At 40.6% G+C, this 16,404-nt stretch overlaps 1 protein-coding gene across 2 annotated transcripts in view; it reads left to right on the plus strand.

The window, feature by feature from the left end:
• The window catches only part of spock1 (SPARC (osteonectin), cwcv and kazal like domains proteoglycan 1), a 107,758-nt gene that overhangs the window by 17,939 nt on the left and 73,415 nt on the right, over nt 1–16,404 (plus strand). The window contains exon 1 of one of the 2 annotated variants that reach the window (XM_057349736.1): nt 8,952–8,975. The exons of the other annotated variant lie outside the window; for it this stretch is intronic. Coding sequence (XP_057205719.1) covers nt 8,967–8,975 — 9 coding nt within the window. The 5' untranslated portion in view covers nt 8,952–8,966. Of the gene's footprint in view, nt 1–8,951; nt 8,976–16,404 lie in introns of those variants that run through there. 2 annotated transcript variants of the gene reach the window in all.

Consider the following 16,404-nt stretch of genomic DNA (forward strand, 5'->3'; position numbering starts at 1 on the left):
CACGCACGCACACACACACACAGACACACACTCGCACGCACGCACGTGCACGCACGCACACACACACACACACACACACACACACACACTAAGCACACACTAAGCACACACACTAAGCACAACAAGGAAAAAACAACGATGTCTGTTGAGTGTGTGCATGTGTGTGTGTGTGTCACATGTTATGTATTTTCTCAGCTGATCATTCTTCAAAGCATGCTGGTCTCACAATCTCAACTTTTCTCTTGTAGTATTTAAGGCATCCATTACTGTTACAGTTAATTGTTGTAGTCATGTGATTAGAATTAGCTCTTTTTTTAATTCATGATTAAAGGGATCCTCCTCTATCATGAATTACTCACCATCAAGTTGTTCGACAACTCTAGCTTCTCTGTTTATCTTCAGAACGAAAATTAGGATTAAGTTTCGTTGAGGTCCAGGAGCTTTCTGACTTGTCTGCAATGCAACCTAATTTCAAAGCGCTGAAAGTGAGTAAAGACATCATTGAAATAGTCCATGTCACTCCAGTGGTTTAGCCTTAATAATATAATGCGACAAAGATACTTTTTGTGCAATCAAACAAAAATAACAATTATATTCAACAATTCCCTGACTTCCGTGTTAGTTTCCAGTGCCGTGCGGTGCGGACCCTGGATCGCGTCATGGTGTTCTCGTGAACATGCGTAAAACTAAAAAGGTCAGGAATATAGTTGAATATAGTCAATATTTTTTTTTTGCGCACAAAAAGTATCCTCGTCGCTTTAGATAATTACGGCTGAACCACTGGAGTTACATGGACTATTTCAATGATGCCTTTACCCACTTTCAGCGCTTAGAAATTTGGTTGCATTGGAGTCTATGGTGGAGCCAGAAAGCTCCCCGACCTCAACCAAACTATCTTAATTTGTGTTCTGAAGAAAAACGGAGGTCCTAGGGTTGTTGAACGACTTGAGGGTAATTCAGATTCGCTTAATAGGACTAGGTGTTATATTCCCACTATTTCAGCACAGTTGAATTGCCCAATAGGACATTTCCCACGCCTTATGCAGGGGAAGCAGTCAAGAATATGAATAGAGGAAAGGAGGTCTGAGGTTTCACTGGTTCGTCGGGTAGGCATCCTCTGTGTTTGGGGGATATATGATTATAGAAATACATAGCATACTTACCTTTCCTTACCATTATCAGAGAGACATCTCATGAGTTGTGTGTCCCAATTTCATCACATTATCCTGAGTGAAAGATGCCTTTTGGTGAGGTGCTGCTGATAATGCCCTTTGTATGGTTCCCATCAATTCAGTTGTGCACCTCAGCCTCATTGGGTGTTTCGGACCTTTATCACAAGACACCCTCAGCCAAGGGAGGCCCACCGCAGGTTGATCAGACCTGGGTGTGTGTCGCATTGTTACAAGGTCATCTGGCAGCCCATGCTGTGTCCATCCGCATAAATCACAGCCATTGGCTTCTTATTTCTGCACCACTGGCCAGTTCTTGATTATCCTTCACTGGACCTGTCCTCTGAGAGTGACCTATTTGTCAGCTATGGTGACCTCTGCATTTAACCCATCCATTGAGAAGTGAACTCACGCACTGCAAGTCGTGAACAAATATACACCAGAAGCAGTGGGCAGCTATCACTGCAGCTCAAAGGCACCACAGTCGTTACCCCTCAGCCCTGAGAAACGAACCGGTAACCTTCTGGTCACGAGTCCGACTCTCTAACCATTAGGCCACAACTACCCAAACCGTTAATGCGCGCTCAGTGCCCCCAGTCCCGTATGGCATACCATTACAACACATTAACAAAATCAACGCAATCATACGTGCCAACCCGTTGGCTAAGGCTGTTATAGCCCCACTGGCTCCGTAAATTCAAGCTCCGTGCCCCCGGTCCCGTATGGCATAACATTACAAATATTACCAAAAATCAACGCGACCATACACGCCAACCCGTTGGCTAAGGCTGTTATAGCCCCACTGGCTCCGTAAATTCAAGCTCCGTGCCCCCGGTCCCGTATGGCATAACATTACAAAATATTACCAAAAAAATCAATGCAACCATACGCGCTAACCCGTTGGCTAAGGCTGTTATAGCCCCACTGGCTCCGTTAATGCAAGCTCAGTGCCCCCGGTCCCGTATGGCATAACATTACAACACATTAACAAAATCAACGCAATCATACGTGCCAACCCGTTGGCTAAGGCTGTTATAGCCCCACTGGCTCCGTAAATTCAAGCTCCGTGCCCCCGGTCCCGTATGGCATAACATTACAAAAATTACCAAAAAAATCAATGCAACCATACGCGCTAACCCGTTGGCTAAGGCTGTTATAGCCCCACTGGCTCCGTTAATGCAAGCTCAGTGCCCCCGTTCTCGTATGGCATAACAATACAACACACAACACCATTTTATTACGTGGTCACTTGGCAGCCCATATTGCATCCTTCTGTTTCAACCACAACCAGTGGCTGCTTCTCTCAGCGACAGTGGCAAGTTCTTTGACTACCGTCCGTTGGGCCTGTTCTCTGATCCCCACTTTCTTAAGCAGCCTTGTAGTGGAATTGGAAACAAAGCTCCCGCAGCCCACTTCCACCGGGAACACTTTCGCTGTCCATCCCCGATCTTCAGCCTCTGCTGCCAAGTTTTGGATTCTTTCGGAAGATTCTTTCTTTCAAATGCTTCGTTAATGGCCTCTTCCCAAGGTACAGTCAACTCAACGATGAGGACTGTCCTACTGGAGCTACACCACAGAACCATGTCCGGCCGCAGGTTGGTCGCTGCGATTTCCAAGGGGAAAGTAAGTCTGTGTTTAAATCAACTCGCATTTCCCAATCCCTGGCTATGGTCTCTACTGCTGCAGCCAAGCACTTTAGTACTTGATTCTGGCGCCATGTTTATCTCCCGTGTCAAGCTCTTCTTACAACCCACAAGAATATGTTTGAGGTTTTCTGGAGCTGCACATAGGTGGCAGGCTGGATCCTGTCCACACCAAACATGCAGATTTTTTGGTGAGGGCAGCACATCATATGTAGCTCTTATGATAAAACTTAACCTGTTTGTTTCCATACTCCACAGCTCACTCAAAGTGATTTTGCGCCGTTCAATGCCGTCCCACCTCATCCAACGGCCTTGCTGGACTTGAGAGACTGCTCTGGCGCATCTACTTGCTTCCTCTTGACGCAGAACCTCCTCCACTACCAGGTGACGCTGTTCCTTTGGTGTCGCTTTTCGCCACGTGGGTGTGGTTGATGCCTAACCAAGTCCCCCTCTGCCATGTTGCACTTGTCCCACGATGTCCTTATGTCTGAGGGCTGCCTTTGCATCTCCAACCTCTGTTGTTGGGTTCCATTTCCTTCCTGTCGCTACTGTTGGAGCACCATCTCTTACACAGGGATCACAGTATTCTTTGAGCGTCATCTCTAACCTTGTTTTGGTGCATTTATATTCCTCCACAAGGCTTGAAATGGGAAGAGAGAGAGCTCCATTCCCGTACAGCCCTATGTTGCTAAGGCATCCTGGTAGCCCAAGCCATTTCATCTCTCCAGGTTGTTGGCGTGAGACACTGTGAGCTCATACATTGAAATTGGCCACATCAGGCGTGGCAACAAGTCAAAAATTGGAAGCCCCAGAGTTTCAGCTTCCCAGGAAGAGCTGTATTATTGATTTTCTTGAGTCCACTGGCTGTCTCTTGCCTGAGTTGTTCCACCTGTTCGGCATCTTTAAGGTCTGCGGTGTCATACCGGTTGGTATGGGCTCACCCTTTATACAGAACCTGTCATTGGTAAGCTTGCCCTTGACAATAGAAATGCTGCCCAACTAATGATCTCCTGGAGCTTATCCAGCAGCCGCTTTGTACACGCTTTGGTTGTTGTGATGGTTGTCATGTCATCCATGTATGCCCTGATTGGAAGTAGGCGCAACCCATTTTTCAAACGCTCTCCTCCAACCACCCAATGCGATGCCCGGATTATTATTTCCATTGCCATTGTGAAATCCAGTGGTAAAATTGTACAACCTGCCATTATGCCAACCTCCAGCTGTTGCCACGCGGTGGTACTATCCTGTGTGGTAATACAAAATTGGAGATCCTGAAAATATGCCTTAATCAGCTTTGTTACCTGATCTGGAACGTGGAAGAAGTCAAAGGCTGTCAAGATCGGCAAGATCTAGAAAAAACACATGCAGGTCTTTCTTCTCCTTTTTTTGCCATTTGCAACTGGTGCCAGATGATGTTAGCATGTTACAAACATCCAGAGAAACCCCCTATGCCTGCCTTCTGCACTGAAGTGTCAATGAAGTTGTTTCTCTTCAGAAATCCTGAGAGTCTATTGGCCACAACGCTGAAGAAAATCTTACCTACCACATTCAATAGGCTAATTTGGTGAAACTGGTCAATAGTTGAGGAGTTTTTCTTCTTGGGGATCAGTATGCCTCCTGCCCTTCGGTATCACCTGCTTTTTCCATGCCACAGCCATTAATCTCCAAAGGTACCTCAACTCCCCAGGGGATTTCTTGTAGAGCCTGTGTGGTATACCGTTGGGTCCAGGAGCTGAAGCTGATCTTGCCCGTTTTACTGCACCATTTAGTGAAGTGAAGTTACATGTACCTATTTGTCAAGTATGGTGACCCATACCCAAAACGTGACCTCTGCATTTAACCCATGCAGAGAGTAGTGAACACACGCACAGCAAGTGGTGTACACACGTACACCCGGAGCAGTGGGCAGCTATCACTGCAGCGCCCGGGGAGCAAGTAGGGGTAAGGTGCCTTGCTCAAGGGCACCTCAGTCGTTACCCGCCGGCCGATCGAACCGGCAACCTTCTGGTCACGAGTCCGACTCTCTAACCATTAGGCCACGACTGCCTTGTGTCCATCTGGTGTTCTGGTAGCTGAATTGGTGGCATGTCCTCTGGAATGGAGATTGGCTCATGCCTCTGATTGTCGGAATACATCTAGGTGTTCCTCAATATCTGTTATAGGTACTTTAAGGGTCCCAGTTTTCTCCTTGCTAAAGATGCTACTGACAAACTTGTAAGGATCTTTGTAGAAAGCGGTCCTGGTTCGTGAGTAATTCATGAGAGAATTCATTTTTCAACAGAGGATCCCTTTAAGTTATGAAAGTGCGCAAAGTATAGTTCACTGTAAGTATTGTCAAGTGTAGTCGAGTATAGACGTTTTTTTAGTGGCAACAACAAACAAACGTTATGTGGCCCAAATTTATTGGTTGACCTCCATAAGAATCTATAACTGTTGATTAGTTGGATTAATTTAACTTAACACAATTAATATACAATAAAATTTTCAAATAAATTAAATATAAAATAAATGGTTATGTAGTTTACTTGGAATGTAGTTCACTTTTAACTTAAAAAAGTAAAGATAATTTATAGTATAGTCCATTTTGAGTCCATGGTGTTGGTTACTTATAATGTGCATTGTGAAGTAGAAGAAACTCAGAATGGAGAGAGAAACAGGCAAAATTCTCCATTTGCTCTTAATTTAATCTCATTTCTAGGAGTTTCTAGAACATTTGAGATGTTAAAGAGATGTCATCTAGGGTTGTTCTTTCCTGTGGGTGTTTTTATATGGAGATAATCTCTCCTCTGCTCGTCTGTGTGCGTGTGTGTGTATGTGTGTGTGTGCGCGTGTGCGTGTGTGTGTGTGTGTGTGTGTGTGTGTGTGTGCGCGCGTGTGCGTGTGTGCGTGTGTGCGCGTGTGTGCGTGTGTGCGTGTGTGTGTGTGCGTGTGCGTGTGTGTGTGTGTGTGTGTGTGTGTGTGTGTGCGTGTGCGCGTGCGCGTGTGTGTGTGTGTGTGTGTGTGTGTGCGTGTGTGTGTGTGTGTGGGGAAGCCCTGGGGCTGTACGTCTGTCCATTTCAGGGGTGTTTTGTCATTTTTCTAGTTTTGTCACTGATTGATCTTTTGCTTTTGTCTGTTGTGTTTCCTCTGCTCGCACAGACAGACAGACAGACAGACAGACAACTACAAATGCTGCTTCCCCTTTTCTGTTTTCTTTTTTCTCAAGAGCATTACTTGATGTCTTACAACATCTTTTGCAATAACAACAATTATACTCGCAAGCCATTGAGCAGGAAAACACACATACACGCACAGTCCGTTATGCTGAAATCGATCTTTCTACTGACTCCAAAATAAAGCTTTAATTTACCTTAATGATACCTTACTCTATCTGTATACATTCTCACTCTGTAATTAATACAGCCAAATGAGTCATGAATGGCATTAGCTGCAGTGCATTATGAGCATTTAGATGATGATTGCCTAATTGAGTGATTACCGGAAATAAAAACCCAGTTAAAAACTGTTCTGAGTTTGGGAAAGACAAATTTGCCTAATTTAACATGAAACGAAACAGATTTGTGCCTGAAATGGTAATGAGTCTAAAATATGTTCTTTTTAAATGTGGCACATTAGTTAGTTTGTCTGGTTAAACTGGATTGTGGGTTTTTAGTAATAAAACTGGATTGTGTTTTTTTAGTAATAAGAAGCAGAGTTACTGACTGGTTTAGTGAATTTACTCCCCATTTTCCGGGAAGGTAAAGAACTGAAAGTGTTTTCAATGTTTGAGCTCTGAATGAGCTTGTTTTTGAGCACACCTGAGATTAACATTCAAAACAGGTTCACACTTATAAATTCACTTAACACTTTTATTTCACAAGCCAAATGATGAGAAACAGAAAGAGAGAGATGGTGAGAAGTTTTCATGCGATTAATATCATGTTATTTGCTCCACCTTAACACCACAAGCAGCGTTTGACATTTGCTTCACAATTGCAACTCATTTAATTAGCTTTGTTTACAAGCGCTTGACAACACTAAACAGAACTGTGTACAGTAAATGCCAAATGACTGATCTGAATCCAATAAATGTTTGTGAAAAATATGCAAATGTGAATCTAGCTGGTGAATTCTGCAGAAGGTTGTGCTGTTTCTTATTGTTTCAAACATGATAGATTTTCCATCACATGGTCATAGTAATTTCATTGAGGACACACAGTATCACATGACAGGTGGTTGCATTAGTCCCCTGTGGTGCTTTCATTGATGTCAGCTGCACTGTTGACTGTTGTTGTCACGACGATGCTGCTGCAGGGATGTTGCAGCTGTCACGGCAACCCCAGCAGGAGAAATACCTCCGATCTTATATCCCCTCAGATGAAAAGATCCTTTCACTTCCTGACTTTCCTTGAAATCATGTACATGTAAACATCCATTATTTGTATAAAAGTAAATGAAGAGTTTGGTTCCAAAATGAGATGTCCGTTTTAAAAAAAATCTAAAATCATTTTTTTTATTGTGCATTTCAATTCATATAAATCAAACTGCAGTTGGTTTGTTTTGATTTAAGCCATAATAACTCAAAAATACAACTAACTAACACAATAAAACGCAATAAAAAGACATTAACATAATAAAAAAATGATAATTAAAATTTTTTTAAACCGAGTTATCTTATTTTGGAAGTCTTCATTTACTTTTATATGAAGTGGTCAGTGTTTTTGAAGGCCCAGTGAACCCTTTATTTCTGTGCTTTTTTAAGGTGCATTGTGGGGATTTTTTGGCTTTTATTTTTGAGAACAGTGGAGAGAGTCAGGAAGCGATAGGGGAGGAAAGAGGGGATGGAACTCTGGTCACCCGAAGTGCTGTCAACACACGACCACAGCTCCAATGTTGTTGTGTAATATTTTCAAAGTGAGCGTCTGTCAATGTGTTGCGAAGGATTAAAAGACTTAAAGCAGTAAATAATTAATAAGACATTATAAGCAGTATGTTTTCCATAGATAGTCACTAACACACAGCTCAGTCATCTGTGGGTCTCGTGTTGATTGAGAGGGTTTGCTTCATTTAGCGTAATTACATTCAGTGCCCTTTAAAAACAACCTCTTTCAGCCAATTAACCTGAGAGCTTTTTCATGTAGTTGTCCCTCTTTAAAACTGAGCGTTTACTCACCTGAAAGCATAAAAGTAATAGGTGTGATTTAAAAAAAAAGTTTAAATACTTGATACTTTAAATATATATCTTAATTTTATATATTTATTTATTTAGATTTGATGCAATTTGATGCATTTAGGACAGCAATGAAGCAGGTCATTTTTCAGCGAGGTCAAAGCGAGACCACAGACAGCTTTGCTTTACTTGTTTAGAATTGTTTTTAACCTTAGCAGAACAGGCCTAGACTTTGGAAGTATAAATGAATTTTGCTTCATGACGATGATGTCATAGCCACAGGTCACATGCAGTGTAAATGTGATGTCAATTTTCTATTTGCTGTATCGTATTAATAATTGTTCTTCACTTTAGCAACCTATTTAACCAGTTTTAGTTGTTTTTATTTATTTACTTTTAGTGGTAAATGTCAAGCTCTGAAACTCAACCCAGTCAATGTCTGTGTGTGATGGTTCATTGGTGACACATCTGAACACACACGCAAACACAGACGGAGGGGTCGTGGGTCTCAGGTGGGACTGAACTCATGAGTTTGTTTTAGAGTGGAAGGCGGAGACAGGTCATCACTCCTAGTGTATAGAGGAGAAGAGCTCATCTCTGCGCCTGCTGCTCTCCAGAGCTCACAAATTACTTCCATCTCTCAAGTGTGTGTGAAGTGTGTGTTTGTGTGTGCGTGTGTGTGTCTTAATAGAGTTGTCGTTCTCAAACCACATCCTGTCAAGATTTTACAGCTGACAGTGTGTGACACGTTTTGAGACACATGCAGTCAGTTCGTTTTTCTCACAATATTGCATTTATACTTGAGATCCTTGTATCGATATTTTTTCACATTTATGTCTGCGTTCATTTAATGTCCAACAGTTTAATCAATGAAGATCGTCTAAGCAAGTGGCAAGCTCTGCAACTGGATTTTTAAAAGTGAGCCTTTTGTGGCCGTTGTAATAGAGAACAGTGAAGTGAAGTGCAAAAGAAAGATTGAAACGGATCTAGCGGACTCTCTCTCTCATGGACGTGGTGAGTCTCTCTCGTTTGCTTGCCCCAGTTTCTATTGCGATCGAATTTTGTTTTTCACATAAAATCTTTCTCTGCTCTGTATACTCTCACGTCTCATTTGCACTTAAATTTGGTTTGTTTTCACTCAAAGCTATCGTAGCACTTCAGAAGACTTGGAATGTAGTGCACGAGTCCCACAGGTGTCTTTTGTGTAAACATCTTTTATGGAGTAAGTCTGCATGAGGGTGGGTAAATGATCATTTTTGGGTGAACCAACCTTTTAATATGAGGGGCCGTTCAAGCCAAAATTCATTCTAGCACTCTCACATGCATTACATGCGTTACATGCATTAAGGCCTTATACCGGTTGGCTTGTTAATAAGCGTTTCTTGTCATTTAATCAGTTGTCAGCAACAGGGTAGTGTTCCGACATTTAAAAACATGACGCAATAAAACAATTCAAAAGGAACGAAGAATATGGTCGGACCGCGGAGTCGAACTCCTGTCGTTAAAAGCGAGACTGTGCTGCTGCCGCGCATGCGGTCCACTGCGCCACCGAGGCGCGAGGCTTACAAACATGAACGTACACAGAGTCATGAACGTACACACTCTCAAAAAGATGCCGTTTATGCACCTATGATAAACGAAAGGGAGGAAAAACGTGCCCAATGGAAAAATATCACACAATGAAAGTCTAAACATGATTCGCAATAAAGTTAAAAACAGGAAACGTTATTCAGATCGACGTTCTACTACTTTCTGTTAATTGGAGGGGCTAGACTGTGTAGAAAAGGCGCTGCTGATTTTAATATTATAGAAAACCCCGCATTTTACGGCGTCTTTGATGACGGAAGCGCCGTCTGCATGACCTGCCTTCCGTTTCCATCATACACCTTCCGTTTTCACTATACTCTCTCACACATACATACATTCTTCTCTTACATACATATTTTTTTTCAGACATACATATATTGTGAGAGGAAAAAATTTATAAATGTGAGCGTTAAAATGTGTGAATGTGAGAATAGATATGTACAGTATGTGCGCGAAAGGAAAATGTGAGTGTGTGAGAGGAAAAATGTATGTGTGCGAAAGGAGAATGTGAGTGTGCGAAAGGAGAATGTGAGCGTGTGAGAGTGCTAGAATGAATTTTGGCTTATACGACCCCTCATATTTTAATGCATCAGTTTGCTTTACAAACATTAGAACATCATAAACAGCCTATTAGGTTTAGATTATTAATTAGTCTTACTGGAAATAATATCTGTTCAAAATTAATTTTTTATTCTTCAGCTGTTTGATAAAACAAGCCAACTGAGGACATGTACTACAAAGGTGTAGTTTACCCCAAAATTAAAATGATCTCATCATTTGTCATTTTATCTTATGACTTTCTTTCTTTAGCTGAACACAAGTTATTTTAAATAATATGCTGGCTCTCCTTGTCTTTGTATAGCGATCGGATGGTCTCCACATTTTTGAAGCTCCCAAAAGCACACCCATCCATCATAAAAGGAAGCCTTATGACTCCAGTCAAAAAAATTGACATTTCATACTTGTTAAACAATCAAAATTAGCTTTGGGGTAACGACCTCACATAAGTATGACGTATTATAAATTTGGGGTGAATTATTCTTTTAGTATTGTTTGAATTATGGTAACATCCGACCTTGAGCGGTTCATTTCTTTATTAAAACACTGATACAACATCTTCACTAGAGTTCTAATATCAGGATAACAACTGCATCTCATTACTGCAGCGGAGGGGCAAAGATCACGTATTTACAAATGTGTACACACACGCACACACACATGCTTCAACATAATTCCTGACCTTCCTCATTAAAAATCCTCATCCACACTCTCTCTTCTTACTAACCCTGCATTTAAAAAAAAGAGTGCAGTTCTCTCATGTCAAACACACACACCTGTCCAATTACACCCTGAATTTAACTGAACTTCATCAGAGTCTATTAGAGACTGTATAAGTATCTAATGAATCTGTGTGAGAGAAAACTCTGAATGAGAATGAACCCAATTAAAGCAACTAGTGTCACAGCGATCAGGTGATTTACATTTACATTTACGCATTTGGCAGATGCTTTTATCCAAAGCGACTTACATTGCATGATACTATACATTTGTATCTAAGTATGCGCAATTCCTGGGATCAAACCCATGACCTTGGCGTTGCTAGCGCCATGCTCTGACCACTGAGCTACAGGAAAGCTGATGCATCACATCACATCATAAATAAACACTAATTGATGCTATAATTCATCAGGTTTGTTTCTGCCGTTCTTGTCATTTTTAAAGCATCAACAAAATAAAAAAATGCAATTCATTATTTAAATGGAGGAATTAATACAGCAATATACAACCAGAGGACAGTGTGAAGTATTGTATCCCACAATGCAACGTGCTAGACTTACAAACTGTTAAACATTTTTGCTGCCTTTAGATAGTAATAGTATAATTAAAAGTATAATTCAATTTAAATTCATTAAATATTATGTCGCTGAGAAAACATCTCTCTCTCTCTCTCTCTCTCTCTCTCGCGTCTTTCTCTACAGCAAACAGTGGCAGGATTGTGCTCTGGGGAAAATCCTGCATCTTTCACTTTATGGTTGACGTGTGGCATAGACACTTAAAAAAGGTCATGTTGTCAGGGCATTGTTTGTTCTGTTGTATGTAGTATAAGTAGTTTCATCTTCTATCGTCAATGTTACATCTGGTATTATGTGTCTCAGAGGAGCCAGCAAAGAAGGTGGTTTAATTACATTGGCTTAATATCACTTAATTACATCTTAATGGTACATGGAAATGTCAAAAAATGGTCAGAAGTCTAAAAAAAGAATGCTTGTTATGTGCACATCACTTAATTTGTAAGTGTGTCACTAAATGTTGTTGTCAGATGCAGAATATGGTGTGAAGTCTTGTGTTTATACAATTATATAATGTATTTACATCTGTAATACTGGGACAGATGTTTAAAAGCGGGATCTTAGATTATTAAACACATTTCTGATAAATGCAGTAATAGGATGCAATGAGCTTAGATTACAAATGACAGCCTCATTCTCTCTCTCTCTCTCTCTCTCTCTCTCTCGTCTGTTGATAAGGATAAAGAGAAGAAGATTACTTTTCTGTCACTGCAGCAGTGAAAGTTTTGCTTCATGCATCCTGCTTTCACAGAATAATGTAAAACGCTCAAGCTGGTTGTTTGTGTGCGTTGCTTGAGTGTTTGTGTGTGTGTTGCTGGCGTGTGTGCATGTGTGTGTGTGCCCGTGAAGTAGGACAGACATGGGATCAATTCTCTCACAAAAGAGAGAAAGAGGGCTGTCCCCTTTTCAGTATTGATTTATATATGCTTCAATACCCTTTTTATGTCTACTCTTTTCTCATCTTTGCTCTTCTCTGCCGTTCTGCTCCACTCCACTCTTCAGCATCTCTCTTGTATCTCTTCTGTATATCATTTGTATCTTCTCTCTTCCTTATCTTCCTTTCCTCTCAGGCACTGTAAAATTGCAAGTGTGTGTGTGTTTGCTAAATCTTTGCCTCTCTGCTTTTATAATGAGATGCAGTTGTTATCCTGATATCAGAACTCAAGTGAATATGTTATCAGTGTTTAGTAGCAGATGTACCAGAACACACAGTCGACTTGGTAATACCTGCCTGATTCATTCAGGATCCTGCAGCTGATTTGAAAGAAGTTATCCTGTTTAGTAGCAAGTAACACACACACACGCACACACGCATAACACACACATTCATTATCACATATACTGTAATGAGATTCTGTCAGGGAAGCAGCTTCTTTCACACTTTGTTCTGTATTCTCTCACTTTCTGTGTCTCACACACAGAAGTATATTAATAGTGAGATGAACATCTCAGGCTTGGGTGTGTGTGTGTGAGATGCAAAATTGAAGTTTGTCGGAGCTGATAATAATCCAAATGCTTTTGTGTAATGGAGAAGTTGCAGCTCTGTTCTTCAGCTTCTTCAGCTTTGTTGTGTTAATGGAGAAGTTCACCCAAAACTGAAAAATTGAAATCATTTACCTTTTTATGTCATTCCAAACCTGAATTTTATTTCCTTTTGTGCGTTTTGTGAAACGGACACAATGAAAGCATTTAATGGCTGTCAAGTTGTAAAGTGTACAAGAAAGCAATATGAAAGGACAAAGAAATACGACTGGAGACATTCCGTCGAAATCTTCCCATCTGCAGTAGCTCTGAAATGTAATTCTCAAATTCAGACTTATATTCAGTTAAAGGACAAGACACAGAAGACGGATGGCATTCAACATCAGACCTGGTGCCATGCATCATGACGTGTCATATCTGATTATACAGACACCGTTACAGTATGACGGATGATTTACATTGAATAATGCCATAGATGCTATGGTGTGGCTTTAGAACACACGACAGCATTCTCTTTTATGGTATAGGAAAGACATGCATGAATGCTAAACATCACTGAAGAATAAACTTAAGGGTTTGGAAGGACATCCGGGCGACTATGATGATGATGATGATAATGTAATGTTTCTTTTTTGGGTAACTTATTCCTTTGACTCAGGTGCTCACATTGAACCCTCATTGGGAGTTTTACAGCCATTTAGCTAAATGAGTTTAATCATCTGTGATGCTGCTGCTGTGATCATGTCAGGGGTCTGGAGGACCAGCTGATGTTCCAGACCTGATGAATGCAGGTCATTTCAGCACCACCTGTTCATTAAAGAAATACTTCATCCAAAAATGAAAACTCTGTCATAATTTACTCACCCTCATGTCATCCCATCTAAGAAGATAACATCACTGCATTTTAATGAACAATTATTTCTTTGTGTTATACTTGGAATGTCATTCTGGTGTGGTGTGAAGGTGTGGTGGTGGTATGGTGTGCCGTGTTTATCTGGACACATTTTTTTAAATGATAAAATATAATTTAAAAATGTATGGTATGTAACTCTTCACAATTCACCCGCCCTTGACAGCTTGAGGCAAAAATGTAATTTTGGACCCAGCACTCACACGCTCTGGAGGATTTGAGCTAAACGCTGCCCATCAGACACCGGAAGAATTTTGAGTGCCGAACTCTCTTCCAGGTGTCCATGGCAACGTCAGAGTTTTCTCAACATAGACCTGCAGGAAAATAACTGTTTCTGGACGTAATGAGAGAGAGACGAATCTTGTGAATCAGTGTCACACCTCAATCTGTCTGAATGCTCAGATTGACTGAATAGAAAATACACTGTACATGTTGTGCTAATAAACAGGTTCAGGTCATTTTCACTGCAGGGCTGTTTGACCACCTGACCAAAGACCGGGTTCTGCTTTTAGGCTTTGTTTAGTTGCTGTGCACACCACATCCCACACTGGCCTGATGTGATACAGAGGTTGTGTTAGGATTGTGTTTTTATTTAAACGGCTATTACAAGACATTTTGTCACTTGTTTGGTTTGTAACTAACAACACACTGTTGAGTAAACCAGCCGCGGACGTGTTCCCCCCTGCTGCAGAGACGTGCATTTACTGCATAACAGCTTGTGTGCTTGTTTATGCATCTCTTCTGTGAGCTTTGCTGAAGATGCATGTGAGTCTTGAAAGAGCTCATATTCTGCACTTTTAATGTTCACTTATAATATTACTCAAAAACCAACATCATTTAGTTTTCATGACCATTTTCACTCAGTCACCCTTCCTTTAAAACTACTTAAGATCTTGATTCTGATTGCCTATCCAGTCCATACTGGCATGTTTTGCTTTGTTGTTCATTAGCTGCTAGGTTGCTGTATACGGAATAATAAATTGTATGCATACTGTACAGTATAATATTACAAATTATATAAAAATTTGACTATTAAAAGCTTGTTTCATTGCCATTATTTGACTTAAAATGTAAGTGTACTCTATCCTTAATTCTATCAATGGTTACTTTAATAACTACTATACTTCAGCAAACATGTTGTCAGTTCCCCATTTCATTAAGCAAAGCAACTGTTTAAACTGCCCTGATAAAAAAGTACCAAATTTGCACATTAGATGGATTTCTTAAGAATTATTTAACATGTTTCCGTATGCCCTGATGGAGTTATGGCTCCACTAAGAATTGCACTGTCTAATATAATATGTATTGGTGAGTTTACATATATAAATTTGCAAGTATAAATGAGTAAATGTTATGTCAGACCATATTAATATAATAATAAACAATATTACAATTATGCATCAATTTGTTCCCCCAACAAAAGATTTCAAGCATCTGAAATGTGGAAATGTGAAGAGTCATATGTTGATTCAGGTGTATAACCATGATTGGGAAGGAGTTTCAGTAGTTTTTCTGGCGAGAAAGTTTTGCATTGTGAACATAAGTGTTTTTCTCAAACTCTGTCAAACGTCCTATTTTTCATGAAACCGCCCCTGTAATATTTTTTGTTTCGAAACGCTTACAAGGAGCAGATGCAGAAGTCATTATTACTTCACCTCGTTCTCTCTATTTCTCTCTCCTATGGTATTGTACAGACTCCATTAGTGAATTATCGAACGTCTCTCTCTGTCCCAGTGTCCTGACTTTGTGCCAGCTGATTAGAGACGCTCTCAGAACAGCCAATAAAAACATCCCTGGAGATAAGACGGCCATTATTCCTGCTTTCATATTCACCTGTTTTTATATTTGGGCTCATCTCCAAGAGCAGAGATGAGCATGCTATTATGAGCTGGTGCTTATCGCTCTCTCCGACACGCAGAGAGACAGGGAGCAGTATTGATGGAGAATTATCTTTAGTATTTGCACAACAGTACGTTTAAAGCTTTAGTGTTGGTTTACTGTAAACTATACTGCATCTCTGCATCTTTCTGAGATAGGAGTCTTGTACAGTAATTCTGTTGAGTTTCTCAGGTGTTGCTTCAGTGTTCTAGTGATGTTGTGTTGACTGGAAAGGGAGCGTTGTAGTTCTTGTCAACAGTAACGTCTCCAGCCATATCATTTTAGATCATCAACAATCAAATTTACAGTGATTGTTGCGAACTTGGGATCCACACAAACAATGCAATATTTTGAATTATATTCTTTTTTGATATGTTGGTAAATAGGAGATTATAATGCAATAACTAGTTTTGTTAAATTATGTTGCATTGATTATAATGCAAATGGTCTGTATCATGTTGCTTGCTCGCTCTCAGCTTTGACACACTGTGGTTTCCTCTCATCACGTCGCATGTGTTAGAAACAAGAGCGATAGTGAAAACAGAAGGACACGTCAGTGCTGTCATAGATCCCAACACCTCTGAGAACACACACATACACACAAGTGCATTCAGGTTAGCTGGAGTCTTACAGTATGAATAATTGATGGGTGTGTATCAAACTCCATTAGCTTCAGTGAGCTAGATGAGCCGCACACATGCAGGTGGTCTCAGTTGGGTTGAATGGTATAACAGAG

This window comes from Triplophysa rosa, linkage group LG13, assembly GCF_024868665.1.
Source record: "Triplophysa rosa linkage group LG13, Trosa_1v2, whole genome shotgun sequence".
Lineage (NCBI taxonomy): Eukaryota > Metazoa > Chordata > Actinopteri > Cypriniformes > Nemacheilidae > Triplophysa > Triplophysa rosa.